At 42.5% G+C, this 15,845-nt stretch overlaps 1 protein-coding gene across 1 annotated transcript in view; it reads right to left on the bottom strand.

The window, feature by feature from the left end:
- Positions 1-15,845, bottom strand: part of ADCY5 (adenylate cyclase 5) — a 220,636-nt gene continuing 204,791 nt past the window's right edge. Inside the window, exons 14-21 of the mRNA XM_069780958.1 lie at positions 15,656-15,820; positions 13,203-13,378; positions 9,205-9,231; positions 8,213-8,345; positions 5,551-5,814; positions 5,018-5,222; positions 4,070-4,194; positions 1-2,586 (exon numbers count right to left, since the gene is read on the bottom strand). Of these exons, the coding sequence (XP_069637059.1) occupies positions 2,458-2,586; positions 4,070-4,194; positions 5,018-5,222; positions 5,551-5,814; positions 8,213-8,345; positions 9,205-9,231; positions 13,203-13,378; positions 15,656-15,820 (1,224 nt within the window). The 3' untranslated portion in view covers positions 1-2,457. The remainder of the gene's footprint in view (positions 2,587-4,069; positions 4,195-5,017; positions 5,223-5,550; positions 5,815-8,212; positions 8,346-9,204; positions 9,232-13,202; positions 13,379-15,655; positions 15,821-15,845) is intronic.

The raw sequence follows: 15,845 nt of genomic DNA, 5'->3' as shown, positions 1-15,845 counted from the left end.
TTTACCAGTGAAACAGTGTTTAATATAGTTAAATTACTTAAATAGATTTCAATTTCCATGGGAAATCATAACTGTATCCATTTTTGCAAGATCCAGAGTAAAGAGTGTGTGAATACCCCTTGAAATGATCATGACACACTGTCAACAATCACAGCTAGAGATACTGGGGACTTGAAATTTCATTGACAACACAACTTCATAAGATGAATCAAAAGTTAAGAAGACTGCAGACTTTCGTAAAGCAGAAAGCAAACCTAAAACCGAGTGTATGGCATGAAGGTAATGAAACTCAGTGAGGGAGTAAAAGGGATGGAAGGTGGAGGTGGGGGAGAAAGGCATAACAGCGTGATGCAACTGAAGTATTTTGCAAACCTGAAAAGATGTAAAGGAGCAAAAGTATAGTACAAGGGCAGACTTGGCAGTTTTACAGAAGTCAATATACTATACTTTTCAGAGATGTTTCCTAGTGGAAGGGAGAAGGAAAGAGGCAATGCCATTTAAGCTCACATTTAAATGGCTTAATGCTCAGGTTATGCTTAGCAATACAGCAAAGTAATTAAGACAGGCCCATGGATTTTCACTTATTCTTGTTGTAGAGTAGGAAAAAAATAAATCACCACCACCATAGTGCAATCATTAAGCTGTTAGTACTACAATAATTCTGCCCTGAGAAGAGTGGAAAAGAACTTTATTAAATGTCAAAAGATTGGAGTCATTTTTAGTGCTAGCCAAATTCAATATCAAAACTCTCCCCTCATAGAATATAAAAAATATAGCTTTTTTTTTAAAACTCTTTTTTTTAATAAAATATCAAGGGATTTTTCTTTAATAGTTAAAAAAGGTACATAAATGAGAACAGTGAACTATTCATAAAACCCCCACTAGTGATAAAGATGTCCAACACAATATCAATGGCACTGTATTTTAAGGTCAACCACCTCATATACTCACTTGCCACCATAACTTTTTTGAAGATCACCTAATTCCCGAAAATTGAAAATCTGTGACTCAGTTTAAATAAGTGCCTACTACAGGAAAGTCAACTTGATGCTGCAGTACATAGTTCCTTGTAATGTCAAATGGCAGTTACAATATCAGACAACTCTCATATCAGCAGGATTCTATTAAGACCATCTATGAAAAATGACTTTGAAACAAAAAGTTCAAATGAGCTTTTTTTTTTTTTTCCTCATAAGAGCTCCTGTTACAGTAAGTTAGAAGATTTGCTCAGGGCTCTTTTTGACATGTTCAACTGATACCGTCTCAGTAGCTAAAACTCAAAGGTCCTGTTTCCATTTGTTAAGATGCCACCCTCCGCTTCAATGCTGCATGGAACAACTGTGTGACTACCGCGTTTTGTTTTTTCCTCTTCTTTGGGGTTGTAGATTTTTCTGGATTTTCATTTTAAAATGCATCTGATTCAGCCTGGAAACTCACCTGTTTGTTGTTGGTTGATTGTATAGTGATAATCTGAAAACTGCCAAGTCTGTGTTGAGAGTATTATGCAGAAAAAAATTACACAAAAGTCTACAGGTTATATACACCTCCCACCACACCTTGGTGCGGACAGCCTGCCTTCTAATTTATATATAATTTACAAAATATAGAATTTGGTATATCTGTTAGATCTCCATGTTTTCAATATTACAAAATAAAAAATACAAAAGAACCCACAACAAATTTCAGGGGAGTTCCCCCCCACAAAGTGTCTCTTGTTTACATCTAGTCTTAACCATGTAAACTGATATATACCAAAGAAGAGCACAGAAGACTTTTTAATAAATATGCTTGTAGAGCCATCTTCCTTTATCTTGATCTTCCCCTTCATCAGATGTGCCAGCCCCACTCAGAAGAGCAGTCATTTAGCCATGTAGAAGAAGGGAAAAGAGGGGGCCAGGGCTATAATGTCCTTTCACACGAAAACATTACCGATGCCCTTCTAAAAGGCCTTTTTGTGTACTGCAACAGTGGGTGTCAATTTTGAAAGCCCATTCAAAACAGCTAATAAAAGCACAGTGGTACACTTCAAATAGCTGGCAGTATGGGATGGAAACATTATGGGAGTGCAAATCCATTCCAAAATAATGCTTTGTAGTGAATCATACATTCCTTCAACCAAGTAAATGTTGTGTTGCGTCAATAAATACTTAAATAGCTTCTTACATCATCCTGTGGTAGCAGCCTTTTTAAAAAATTTCAAATTCATGTCTTATCTGTGAACTCCGTAGTACACATCTTTGGTCGACTTAGCACTCAGCCAGGAACAACTCCAAGGTGGTTTCTTTTGATTGCCTTTCATGATGGGTGGCCAAAGAGTTTGCTGACACCAGCTCTAGAGTCTTGGTGTGAAATTTCAACTGCGCTGCGTTTTCAGCTTCGCTACCAAAAAGTGATCCTTCTCCAATTCACAATCTTGTGTAATGCAAATTCCATCTTTGAGTGACGCTGTAATCGGTGCTAACTAATTGGAGGCCCTTCATTTAGAAAGTAGGTGGTCATTTCTCCTTTGCCTTTGACCTTAATGACCCCTCGATATTCCAGCTGATAGTTGTTAGCTGCTAAAACCTGGTACATGTCTGTGGTTACCTGCAGAATAAATAAAAGTTAGCAGCTGCTTGTCATGCCTTCTGCACAGTCTCTTCATTTGCTTTTGGCATCATCCATGGACAAAATCAAAGTAGGAGCAACAATTTTGTTTCTAAGTCACTCAGTCGACTTTTGCATATCGATCACTAACTAAAAGGTTGGCACAAGTTGCAGAACAAGCACAACCTTCAGAACTGAGAAACTACAGAAGTCACACACGGCACACAAGTGGGGGAGGACCACATTTTTCAAGGCAGTTACAGGATAAAAAGAAACAAATGAGTCACATTTTTAAAAACGCACCTGGCAGTTCAGTCTACTCAGATGCATTCATTATATCACTGGAGTAGTAGTAGGAAAACATGTTAAGCATGTTTAAAAGGTCCTCAAAAATGACTTCGAAATTACATAGTGGATGTACAACTTAGGAGTAATTCAGGGGTTTGTTTTTATGAAGGAGAAGGTAGTGGGCAATGAGAAAGACTGAATAAATGGGAGTAATCTAGCCAGCATCCAAATTCTCTCTGCAGACGCCATTCAAAAATAATCACTTGTGCTGCATAAGTTTAAAGACCAGATTTCCTGAGATATTTATTTATTACAATGTTTTTTCTCACCCTTCCTCAGGTGGCTTTGAATATTTGCATTTCTGGCTTCCTATTGCTATAGCATTGCTGTGCTGATTTGCTTAACTAGGATGAAGATTGCACGGGCCATCTCATAGGAAAGTTTAAAGGGTGTTGGATAAATATTGATCCAGTTAACTGACAGCTTAATTGGAAAGAAACAGCATGGCTTCCCCTCTTGGGTTTTACATCTTAACTATTTTTATATCCCTTCAGTACTTTCCCAAGGAATGTTAATCTGTTACTGTGGACATTGGATCAGCTAAAGCAGGACAGTGGAATTGAATTACTGGAAAGGTCACTGTCTGAAGGCCAAGGAGATGTTTGATTACAAGACAGTTTCCATTAACCCCTTACACTGTCCTCTTTCTCTAGTTATATATCCCCATCCCGCTGATGCCTGGATCCACGCTAGCCTCACAACACATACAGCATCGTGAACAGAGAATTGAGTTAGTTACAGAAATACGTATCTGAATCGAGCCCTTGGAAAATAAAAAACAACCTACAGTTGCACATAGCTGAACAGCAAAGCCGGCAGCACGAGTGAGTAAGCATCACGGCAGGACTGTGCTCACAGTGCCAGTGAGGCACTTGGGGAAGGGAACTCTTCCAACTCAACACTTCCACCCAGAACTAAACTGCAAGTTTTTGACCAAAGTTTGCAAAGTTGGTCAAGATTAAAAGGCAAAGCTTGATGGTACCACTAGCATTCCCCAGCTGGCTTTTCTTTCAGTACTGTGTAAATAAATGTATGGCATAAAGGAATAAAATGAAACCAAAATTCCAATTCTAATTAAGTTTGAAAACCTGTATGTGACACAGTGGCAATGTAAGTCTTCCAGTGAATTCCTTACCTGAATCCTGTCAGGCACACCTGTACTGTCCATTCGGCTGGCTACATTCACCGTGTTGCCCCATATGTCATACTGGGGTTTGCGTGCTCCTATCACCCCAGCTACAACCGGACCAATATTGAGGCCTGGAAGGAGAGGAGAAATCCCACAATGCTCAGATCCATCACATGTGAACCACATGAAGCCTGAGGCAAGTTATCTTCCAGCTGATAAAAAACATTCTGAGGTTCATTGGTTCTAGCTGTGCTTTACCCTGACAGGTAAAGCTATGGCCAAACTGTGGGGAAAGAAACTTTTAAAGGAAAGTTGGCTCCTTTGATCCATTTTGCCTGTCAGACTGGCAGCATGGGCTGGATCTGCTCAATCCAGAGCTACCTTCCAGTACCACATAACAGGATAAGGTTTATTTGCCATCCGGCTGCCAAGCAGACAGCTCGCTTACTTACTTACTTACTTGGAAGTCAGCACACAGCTGCTGCGATGCTGAGCGCCTGCGACGCAGCAGCCCAGCAGCCTTCTGGAACAAATATCACACTTCATCTTCACATTTCTTCTCCTTCTCCTTTTTTGTCTCTTTTTAGTTCCTGACTTTAAAGACAATTTAATGTCTAAGAATGGCAGAGCCGGGGACCACAGGGGGTGTGGGCAGAGAGCACATCACAGGCAAAATGAGCTCAAGCTCAACCACCATGTGAGACCGTGCTGTGGTAAGAGCTTCTCCGTGCCAAGGTCAGTTGCCCAACTACTCCTAATTCTCCAGGGAGCTTCAGTAATAATGCTGCTACCCTAACAAAACTGCTCTGGTGTTTCAGGCCAAAGTGGTCGCCAGGCACAAGACAATTAACATCACTGTGCAGCTAAGGTAACATCTATGGTTTTTACTCCATAAAATCCCCAGCTCAGAATGACCACTACCTACACTTAATCCTGTAAACACAGTGACATTACCTATTTTCATCTGGAAGTTGTTGAATGAATGTTCATTAATGTATTTCATTTGGTCCATTAACCTCATGGCAAAATCAGCCAGAGCTTTGATATGTGTCTTCCCTTCCTTGTCGTAAGTGGAGTCGTTGAGGCCTGATGCAGCCATGTATGTACTGCCGATGGTCTTGATCTTCTCCAGCTGCCGAAATTGGTCTTCACTTATTATCTGTTTCACAAGAGCAAAAGAAACGAATAAACCTTGACAAACACATACGTGCTGGTAATGTCCTTGCCACATGTCCTCCCTTGGTACAAGCACTACAAAGTAGCAGACAGAGCCTCCCTGACTCAAAGTATAGGAAGAAAGGGGATTAGATATTCGGAGGAGCAACAAGGGAATAGAAGGGATTTTAATGCGAAGAAAAAAAAAAAGAATGAAAAAGACTTCTATGGCACAAGGATTCAATAAGCCACCTTCCTTCAGGAGCTGAACAAAGCCTAACTAAACTTACTGATTTGGTTCATTCTGTCTACCCAGATTTTCTGCGACTTACTTCATCAAAATCGGCAATGATCTCGTTGAGCAGTCTCAGACACTCCACCCCTTCATTGTTGGCCTCCAGCTCCACGTAAAACTCTGAGAAGTTGCTTATGGAGGCGAACATGACAGCCACACACTCACAGGACTGGTAGTACAGTTCATCATTTCGCCGCTCCTGAGCCAAGAAATGGGCTGCCACGTCCTTTGGTAAAATGTTGTGGAGGAGGCGTCTGTTATAGGCCTGCAGCTCCTCCATTTCTTCTTTCTCTTCAGTGGCCTAGTTTAGGAGGGAGAGACAGTGATGTGCTTAGTGTTTTGGTAACTGCTCTGAGGAGGGGGAAAAAAGCTGAAAATGAACTTGCAGGGAGGACAGAAAGAGAAGAAAGGGGGAAACTGCAAAGGAGGGCAGAACCAGAGAGATGCAGTGGAAGATGGTCTATCTCTTTGTGTGCACATATGTATGTAAAAGCAGGCACAGAATAACACCAAAAGCCAATGTCGTTATATTTCTGGGCCCTGAATTGGGTAACCTGTACAAGGTCTGTTCCTTTTGGGGAACTCCACTGCCATCCTACTATCCACAAAAACACACATTTGGCTTTCCCAGTCAAGCACAGCAGGTTTCAGGAGGACAAAGCCAGCTCATCATTGCTAAAGTCTGACTGCAGGAGTGGCACTGAATTATAATCCTCTCCCTGCACCCCTCAAATGCTCACATAGCTAAATAAAAGGACTCTTCTTTTCCACAAGGTTTGCTGAGGTGCAATGATAGTTGTGAAGTAGTTACCATGGATTCCATGAAACAGGTCAGTCTGACACTCTGGAGAGGACTTTTCACCAGTCTGTAAAGCCCATGTCTCCTATGGTAGTGGGGGAATGTCTGGGCAAAGGGAAACATGAGGAGAATGGGTTGTCTTGTCTCTGCGCTAATGGGTGTCTGTTTGGCTTTAATGTTCAGATGGAACCAGAGCTTCAGCAAGGACATACCTAGGATGTACCTAGGCCACCTAGGATGTACCTAGGCCTAGGTGACTAAAATAAAACAAGCATTTAGAGTTCACTAGATTAATCAGACTTCAGAAACAGATTTGATTTCTCTTTGCAGACTTGCACAGTACCAGCATTGCCTCAATTCATTGCTTCTGGTTTGTAGGTAAAGGTACAGAGGTCTGTGTACTGACCACCTCTCTCTCCCCCATTACCTGATGGCAGCAGTATTTTCTCCCCTTGTTTTACTTTTTGCCATTTTGAATATTTCTGAGCAAAGGAAAAAACAGGGTCAGGCAAGCACTGGGGAAGGCACAGCTGAGACAGGGGTCGCACAGAGCGGTTCAGCTCACGGGAGCCCTGAAGAGCTGTCCTGTGTACAGCACCCTCTGCTTCAGCAGAGGCACCGGGCAAAATGTACAGCCTTTTGAAGTGGGTCTTCTTCAAATCTTTTTTTTTTTTCAGTGACTTTTGTCATTGCTGGAGCGCTGGAGCTAAAAAAAGGAAAGACTTTCCTGGCACACTTGGGCCTTGGCGTGGATGAACACAGCTCTGCCATTCTCTCCAGCCTTCACTTTGTGAGGGGAGAATGGATAACCTCCCCATGTCCCTTAAGTACGTGCTGATAAAGGCACAAGCAATACTTGCAAAATATTTATAACTTTGCTCGTGGATGCTGGTTTCTGAAACGGGACATTTGAAACTGGAAATGAAGTTAAACAAGGAAGGACCCTTTAGAAGGTGGTATGTCTGGATACAACAAGGAAAACACTTGGCTCTGCCTGGGGAAGCAAATGCTTTGGCCAGTTGAGCCCAGACCTGGAACAGGCAAGTTGGCTCATCCCTTCCATTGTTTTCCCATTTATAAATGAGGATAACAATGTTTATCTGCTTTCCAAGGAGCTTTAATTAATTGGTGCTTCTTCACTGCCTCCTACTCAAACCACTGATACGACCTATTGTTAGAATGATGTCTTGCCATCCAGAAGGTAAAAAAAATCTATACAGAACCTGCAGTACTGCTGTCCCCCAGCTAAGTCCTGGGCAGAGCTGAGACCTGTCCTGCTTGCTTGAGAATCACATACGGTACCCCAACATCACTCGTGGGCACAAGTAGTGAAAATATTAACACTGAACCCAGGGACAGGAGCACAGTGTGGCATTATCTGTAGTGTGTTGGTTATCCATACTGCTGCCTAGGGGCTAATGAAGGCTGGATATCAAGCCAGTTCCCACTGCTTAGCAGGAAAGTGAATGAAAATGCAAATGTGAATCTTTCACACCCCTGAACACAGCAAACTAAAGCTCACTGAACTCTGGGAAACAATCCAGCAGTGAATATGAGCTTATTGTATTTACAAATCGTGTTATATTACAGGTTCCTGCAACAGTGACAGGCTCAGTTGCCCAAATTCATTAACGTCAGATCTATAACCCTTTACTGCAGGGACCATCCAAAGTGCATTTACAAGGAAACAAGGGGTTAAAGTAAATAACCAGGATGAGAATCACTGAATATGCAAAGTTCCAAAGAAGAGCCAAGCATTACTAGTATGCCCAGTTATGTGCCAGACCCAGATTAAATGCAAAGGCACTTTACAACACTCCTTGATAGTGAATAGCTCAGTAGTTTGATATTAATGCCAATGACTATGTGTATCCCTCCAACACAGCAAACACCCGCTAACCTGGAGTTTCCAGAGGAAATCAAGCCTTGCAGTGGATTCCACTTGCTGGGCATGCAAGTACAGCGCCAGGACAAAGACGGTAATGATGACAGGGGTCACGATCTTCAGTGCGACTCGTGTCATTGCTGGAGAGCTACAGCCAACGAAAGAGCAGAATTTCCCAGTTAGTCTCAGCGTGGAGGAACACAGCTTAGCCACGCTCTGCAGTTCCCCCTTTAAGGCTAAGCAATCTCTGAAGAAAAGGCTTTTTTTCTTTCCCCTCAAAGCACGTGTTGCTAAAGGGACAAACAATATCTGCAAGAAGCTGAGGACTGTGGCTCACAGGTCCTGGTTTCTAAAGCAGGACTTCTTTGAAATTGGAAATTTAATCCAACTTCCTGAAAGGGGTTAACATCAATATAAAAGCCATTCTTTACAGAATGGCCATACATGCTCAGCCACTATTATGCTTGGCAAAACTGAAAAGCTGACAGCTCTTCAGGCTGTATTCATTCTGTCTCCTGCACTGGCTTCCCCAGCCTCTTAAGTATGGAATTGTTCTGCACTTACTGCTTCTCTAATTAGTCACTTCTTAATGACCTTTGTTTTGCAAGTATTCTATAAGCTGAAAAGAGCACTAAGACACCTTCCCATCCCTTCTGACAAGCAAGCAAATAAAAACTGTTAAATCTGAATTCCAGAGTTATACAGTATGAAACTATTATTTTGATAAAACCTTTGACTTGAAATTACAAGTAAGCTCTACGAGATGCTCTATAAAGCAAGTTGACATGAGTCCCACAGGAAAGAGGATGCTCTGAGTAGCTATACATACAAAAGGGCAATACCCAGTCCACTTAGGGCATTTGCACTGTGTTGCACCAGCTCACAGCAATGCATAGTCAAATACCAGACACTGCTGGTGAGTCAACATGCTGATAATTTGCACTTTGTGAACAGAAAATGCCTACCAACAAAACCCCATAAAAGTATTTCATGCCAAAGTGACTCACCACGGTGATGTTGCATTTGCAGACATGCTGAAAAAAAACCCACAAACACAAGGTTAGTAGAGTGTTTGGCTCCCTCCAGCACTCGTCCTGTCCATCATTCACCACCACCTCTGCAATGTGGCACCTCTAACACTGTGTGGGGCTATAGCCCTTTTAAAGCACAACACTAGAACATGATGCCGGGGAGGTGGGGAGGAGAAAAAAGGTCGTCTGAGCTACACTCAAAAATCCAGAGTGATGGTGCAACGTGGTTAAAATATCTAAGAAGCATTAAGAGTTGGAGAATCATTTGGGATTTTAATGTCAGTATGGAATGCTTAGCAAACGCTTGTGCATTGTCCCTACTTCCTTAGGTCAGACTGGAAAATTTGATCTAAAGAAGGAAGCTTTGAGCTAATATCTTGTAAGGGATAGCTCCTCTCTTCCCCATTTATAGTAGCATTGAGATGCGTTTAATTCCTTTAACTCTAGCACTACTCCCTTCCTCTGCAAGTTGCTCATCTCCCGTGTTGTGCCTAGCTATGGGTACCGCACACGAGTGCACTAAAGAAAACCCTTTGAGGAGTGCTATTACTATTCACAATACTGAGAAGTACTCGTATGAAGCAGAACTGCTGGAGAAGATGGAGGGTGTGCTTTTCTTACAGTGAAAGCATGGAAAGGAGCTTTCTGGTAGGTAGTAGCTGTCTGAGTTCCCGACTGATTGATTGCTTAATGCTGCTGGGTTTCTTCTCAAGTGTGGGTGAAGTATTAGGTGGCTGAGAACCATGTACATGGATCTTTTAAAACACTATTTAAATGGAAAGAGAGATCAGTGGTAAAATTACTGTAGTGTCATTGATGCAATTACAGCTTTGCAGGCTACTAACACAATACATCTTTAGCCTGAGAATCTCACAGCTGTCTTGAGAGCTTCAGGCCACAGCTTTCTGGCACTGGAGGGAACCTCTCGCTACACACTCAGAGATACAAATCATCAAAATTGAAATGGCTGAGGGAGCCTAACTAGGCATAAAATTAAAAACTAAAAGCATAGTAACTCTCTAACTTTGTTTGTTCCAGGACATTTTCTGCAGCTCTGAGTGTGGAATTTCTTCTGACATGGATTTTGCAACCCACCATTGTCTTGCACACCATCTATTGCACGGCCTCTTGGCCAGCTCCAGCACTGAATATGTGTGCCTGGACCTGGACCCAGTTTGGGAACCCTGGGGACAGTGACTCCTACACTAAAGGCTGGATCTAGTTGGAGTCGGAGACACTTCCCACATGCAGCATGATTCCCCTACTCCCCTAAATCACTACCTGGCCAAGGATGACTGACTGCCCCCCCATTATCACTCTGTCTTATGATGGAAGTGTGGCAGATCTGACCCTCTGTACTGCGGCTGTGGCTCACTGTGGGCGTTAGGCTTGCTCTAAAACGTTCAGCAGAGACTATGAAATGCAGCAAACCCAGTATTTATAATAACACTTTGGATAAGTGAAAATGCCCAGTGGAAGCAATAATGGCGTTACATTGGTAGGTTGCTCCCCCATGGGACAGACATTTCCAGTAGCAGATGGCTCTTTAATTACTGGAAGGTAACACATATCGAAGCTTGCTAAATACACTGCTGCTCAAGTTAAGTGCACATTTTTTAGCAGGAAAGGTGGTTGATTTTAGGGACAGCTTCCCTAGGACAGGAGCATCTCCCTTCTCACAGCCATGATGCCAAGGACTGACAGCCCTCTAAATCACAAACCACAGCTCGAACAGAAGTGATGGGCTTGATGAACAAATCACTGGGCAAAGCTCTTTGGGTTCCACTATGCAAGAACTCAACTTAGAACATCACATTGGTCCATCACATCTTCAAAACTGATGCATTAATCTATCTTCTGCATAGGGAAAAGGTGCTATGATAGAAGCTCCATGCATCCAGTTATACTTCATATGCCACCATGCTGGTGTGCCCCTGCAGTCAAGTCTAGCAACTCCCAACGTGCTATAATCAGCCTTTCAGGTGCTTGCATGCTGGGTTGGTTGGTACACGGAAGTGTGAAGTGACATCTGTATCACTTCTAATTAGTCAGAGTACCATAATGGCTGCAGAGCAGACAGTAATTATGTAGCTACAATGGGCACCCAATTAAAGTAGTATGAGGTCATGTTGTTTTTTTTTTTAACATCAGCTGGACAATAAGGTACCTCTCTGAACTATGCGCTACATGCTGAGCTCCTATTTCCCACAACACACAAATGGACTGCCAGACATTGGGACAATAAATAGCTGTCCATGGAGCTCTCCAGACAAAACAAATATCATTTAGTGAGAGAGAATACAGCATCACAGAAAGCTATTTCTGGGAAAACATGCTAACCTTCTCCACTTTATTACTGACATTTTGATTGTGAAGTGACGTAAATTATACTCCTAAGTGCTGTAATTTCGCTTAGTGCTTGACTTACAAGAATGAAATGATATTTGGGATATAAAATGCTTTTATTTCTCTAATTGTGTTAGAAAATGCTAAATAGCTTCTGCTCTTGGAATACGTAACATCTGCAAAAAAAGGAAGGAAACCTCATTCTCCCCATACCTCCACAGAAAGCTCCATGGGGTTTCCTACATGATTTCATTCACTTGAGTTAACAAAATAATTTAAGTGATTACTGCCAATGGCAGTAAAAGCCATACCTCTATTAATTATTACTGGGCGCACAGGAATGCTAAAAGCATGGAATATTTATGTGGAGGACAGAAGTAACCAGCTGCATCCAGCTTGAAGGGGTTAATGACTGTCAAGAAATTTGAGTAACTACACAAGCTATTTGATAACATACAAGATAGCACTGGGAAGGACCATGGGAATCTTCTCAACCACTCTCCTGTCCAAGACAGGAGCAACCACAGCTATCATCATTGACAAATGTTTCACCTAAATTGGTGCTTTCTAGATCTCTGATTGTTCTTTGCTGCTCTGGACTCTCCATTATTATGAACTGCCTTCTTGCCCCAAAGTGGAAAACATATTCCAGATTAGGCCTTCCCACTCCCGAGTAGAGCAATAGTCTACTTCTCATGTCTTACAGGCAACTCTCCTTATTATACATACTAGCATCACGTTCACCTTTAGACAACACCATGATTTTATTGACTCACATTCAAGTACAATTGCTGCCTACAAGGGCAAATCATCAAAACAAGTAGTTGACACAACAACGCAACTCCCAGTGAGAAATCACACTTGTGGAGGAGGGTGGGTTTGCGGACGGGCCAAATTTCCCTCCTTGGCGTGCCCTTCAAGAGAGGGGTAACCACGTCAATTGAAGGAGGTTGCCACCATGATTAATGTGTGACCTGGTGATGACCAACTACCTTTTGTAAGTAAAAGGGCAACTGTCTACTCCCACTTAGCTCAGGCCCTTCTGCTGGGAATTGTCCTGAGACCAGCTGTGATACTGGCTTTTCAAATGCAGACATGTGTCCAACAGCAACTGTCAGGAGATCACTAGCCAAACATCAAACACCACCATTCCACCATCCCAACCTGGATTTGATATACCAGATGCCTGAACATCTCAGTGGTTCATTATCACATCCCTGAGCCAGCTCAAGTTTGTTGAAGTTTTTTTTTTTTTCTTTTTTTGAGAAAATATATTTCTATATTGGGAGTGTAATACCAGAAGAAGTGAGAATGACTAACTACAGCTCCTCATTTCTGGAAGAAAAAAAGAAATACAGATTCACTCTGATTCCAGTTATATTTTGTTATTAATAGATAGTTCATTAGTCAAGTTCTACATTAAAAAGATCTTAAAGGGAACTGTGTTCTCCTACTCTTCAGAGGTGGAGAGCATTGACAAAGGCTTTAGTTTACAGCCATGCCTTCTCTGGCATCATGCGCTTCCCTTGCTTGCACCACAGCCTCGGCGCTCCCATCCACCTAATGCCACACTAAAGTCACTGGGTGAAAGAAATTAGGTGAAGATTTCAGAAGTGAAAGGCACTTACTAGGTGTTAGCTGTAACCAGGAGATCTGCATTGTCAAAAAGGTTGACCCCTGGCACTTCCACAATGAGAACATATATAAATTCAATGATTAACATAAGGATCAGTTTTCCAATACAGCTGATCTGAAGGAACACAGAGCAGGCCAGGAGACTCAATAAGACACTGTAGGTAAAGTACTGTATAAAGACAAAAAAGGGAAAAAAAAACCAGAATAGAGATGAATGTCAGCTGCATAAATCAAAACTGAAAACAAAGGAAACTAAACAGAGGGATAGAAAGGGATTGGGAGTTACGCAGTTATGCTGACCAAACACGTAAACCTGGGGCTGCCTGTGGGATACTCCCACATTACAAGAAATTTAAGTGAACCAATGGAGAGGAAAACTCTTGCATTCTTCATCAGGCGTTATTTGCTTTATACTCAAGAGGCATAAGGCTCGCAGCTGTATACCCACGGTTGTGAGGTAGGTTTGCCCTGGACATGGTTACTGAATTAGCTGAAAGCATTATCCAGTTACGCTGGAATACTTCGTGCTTTAAGGTCAAAATCTGGACTTGAATTTGCATATTTGCACAATACGCAAGACCAAGGGTATTAGCAATTCACACCACCAGGACAGATACCCACTTGAGGCTAGTTGGAAAGTATCGCCCCTGCTGATGTGACACACTGAATCCATCGGCAAGATACAGGCTGGACAAACTTCTACTGATGCCCAACACCATGATGATTTTTTTCTGCCAGCGGTTGCAGAAGTGTGCGCGTGTGTGGTACTGGAGCCCTCTGCCACACCTGGGTGGTGGGGCAGCAACTTCTGCCAATCTGAGAGCTGAACGTTAAGCATGCCAGTGCTTTCAAGCGCGACTGCAGACTGCAGGTGCCATTTAGGGCTCCTGGGAAAGCTAGCATGGATGTAAACCGAAGAAGGGCACATTATCCAGCTCATCACCTTCCTGCTATCAAACCTGTGAGGATTTAAGCTTCCACTCTCTCCAGACAGGCCTATTTCTGGCAAAAAAACTGTATCAGATGCCTGAGGAAATCCAGCCTTTCAGTTAAAAGCAAGCCCTAGTTGAAGTAGAAACACACTTACGTTCTGAGCTCGTTTATTAATAGTTCAACACTGATATATTAAATTAGAGAAAATAACATGTACAGCTTGTAACATGACTCTTCAGTTTTAGAAAATGGGTGTATGTTCCCTGTGGCTGAGGGGTAGGATCCCACCATCTCCTGAAAGCACACTGGGAGCAACAGACACCACCTGTACCGGGTCCAACATCTGCCCTGCAGAGCGCAGGGGAGTGACTCCTCACTGCTTAGCCCACTGACCTGCAGGACCTGGCTCAATGCTGCCATAGCATCCTCAGCATGCAAAATGGTTGTTCCTCATTGCTTAAAATCCCTCTCTGTCCTGAATCAGCACTCCTGACAACCTCATGATGGACACAGACCGTTTCTGGTTCTCCACTGTGCTAGATTTTGTTACTGGGTCTTTCAGCGGACATAGTAAGAGCCTTTGGAGGGTTGAAAGTTACAGTAATGGTGGTCTCAGAAACCTCACTGAATAAGATAGGGACCATATTCCTGTTAGGTTAAACAGAAATAGGTTCAGTGGGATACCAGGGCTTTCAGTAGCACCTTGGACAACTGGATGATAACAGATCAGCCATAAATCTGTCAGGTCCCCATAAACCCACATGACCTTGACATAAATTCTGCCCACACCTTAGACAGATTTTTTTCCTTTTCAATTTCCAGTAGACAACACATGTAATGGCCATGACCTAAAACCTCAGAGAAAGGTCTTGAACAGCTATGCAAAAAGATGATTTTTTTTGGCAAAGTATTCTACCAGTGTGTAAAACCTATTTGGTTTTTTTTTGTTATTAGAAGCAATTTTTTTTTTTTTTAAACAAGTTGTTCTGAAGACGTAGGGTTTGCATTTGCAAATTGAAGCAGACCACTATCAGGGCTGCTAGCCTGCCTGAGGCCAGAACCTACCATACCTAGTGAAAGAATATATAAGCAAGTTTTTCATCAGGACATAAAACAATGGAGAGGAGGGTTAAATATATGACTAGACACTGATTTTCAGTGAACTGATTTTCAAGTAACACTGAGCACCCACAAACTCCTTTGAAATGACTTGCAGTTCTGCATGCCATTAAGGACTTCATGGAGAAAGGCCATTTCTCCTGCTACAGGCAGGATCCAACAATTATAAAAGCCTACTGATTAGTCAGCCCTGAAGGAACCTAAACATTAATGTGGACACATGATAATAACTTCAGACACTTAAGTTTGTGCTTAGTAGCCTGTGTCAGTCCTATAACGTCAGTCAGGAGCAACCTTGCTTTGCTCTGAATCACTGAGATTTATCACACAGGTTTTATCCTCACACAGCCCCTTCTCAGATCAAGCTCTGCAACCCATTTTTTTCAAGCAATACCTCTGGAAAGTTGCAGTTGGGCAAAGGACTGTCACAGAATCCCTGCAAAGTGCCCAGGCTGTAGTTGGAAGTCAGGTTGCTGATAAGGCATACGTCCACCCGGTCAGGAGTGATGTTGTATTCTGCAGCCATGCAGCTGGCAAGATCCACAGTGCTGCACATGAACTGAAGAAAAAGATGGTATTAAACT

This window comes from Haliaeetus albicilla, chromosome 4 (genome assembly GCF_947461875.1).
Source record: "Haliaeetus albicilla chromosome 4, bHalAlb1.1, whole genome shotgun sequence".
Lineage (NCBI taxonomy): Eukaryota > Metazoa > Chordata > Aves > Accipitriformes > Accipitridae > Haliaeetus > Haliaeetus albicilla.
This window is presented reverse-complemented; position numbering and strand designations above follow the sequence as displayed.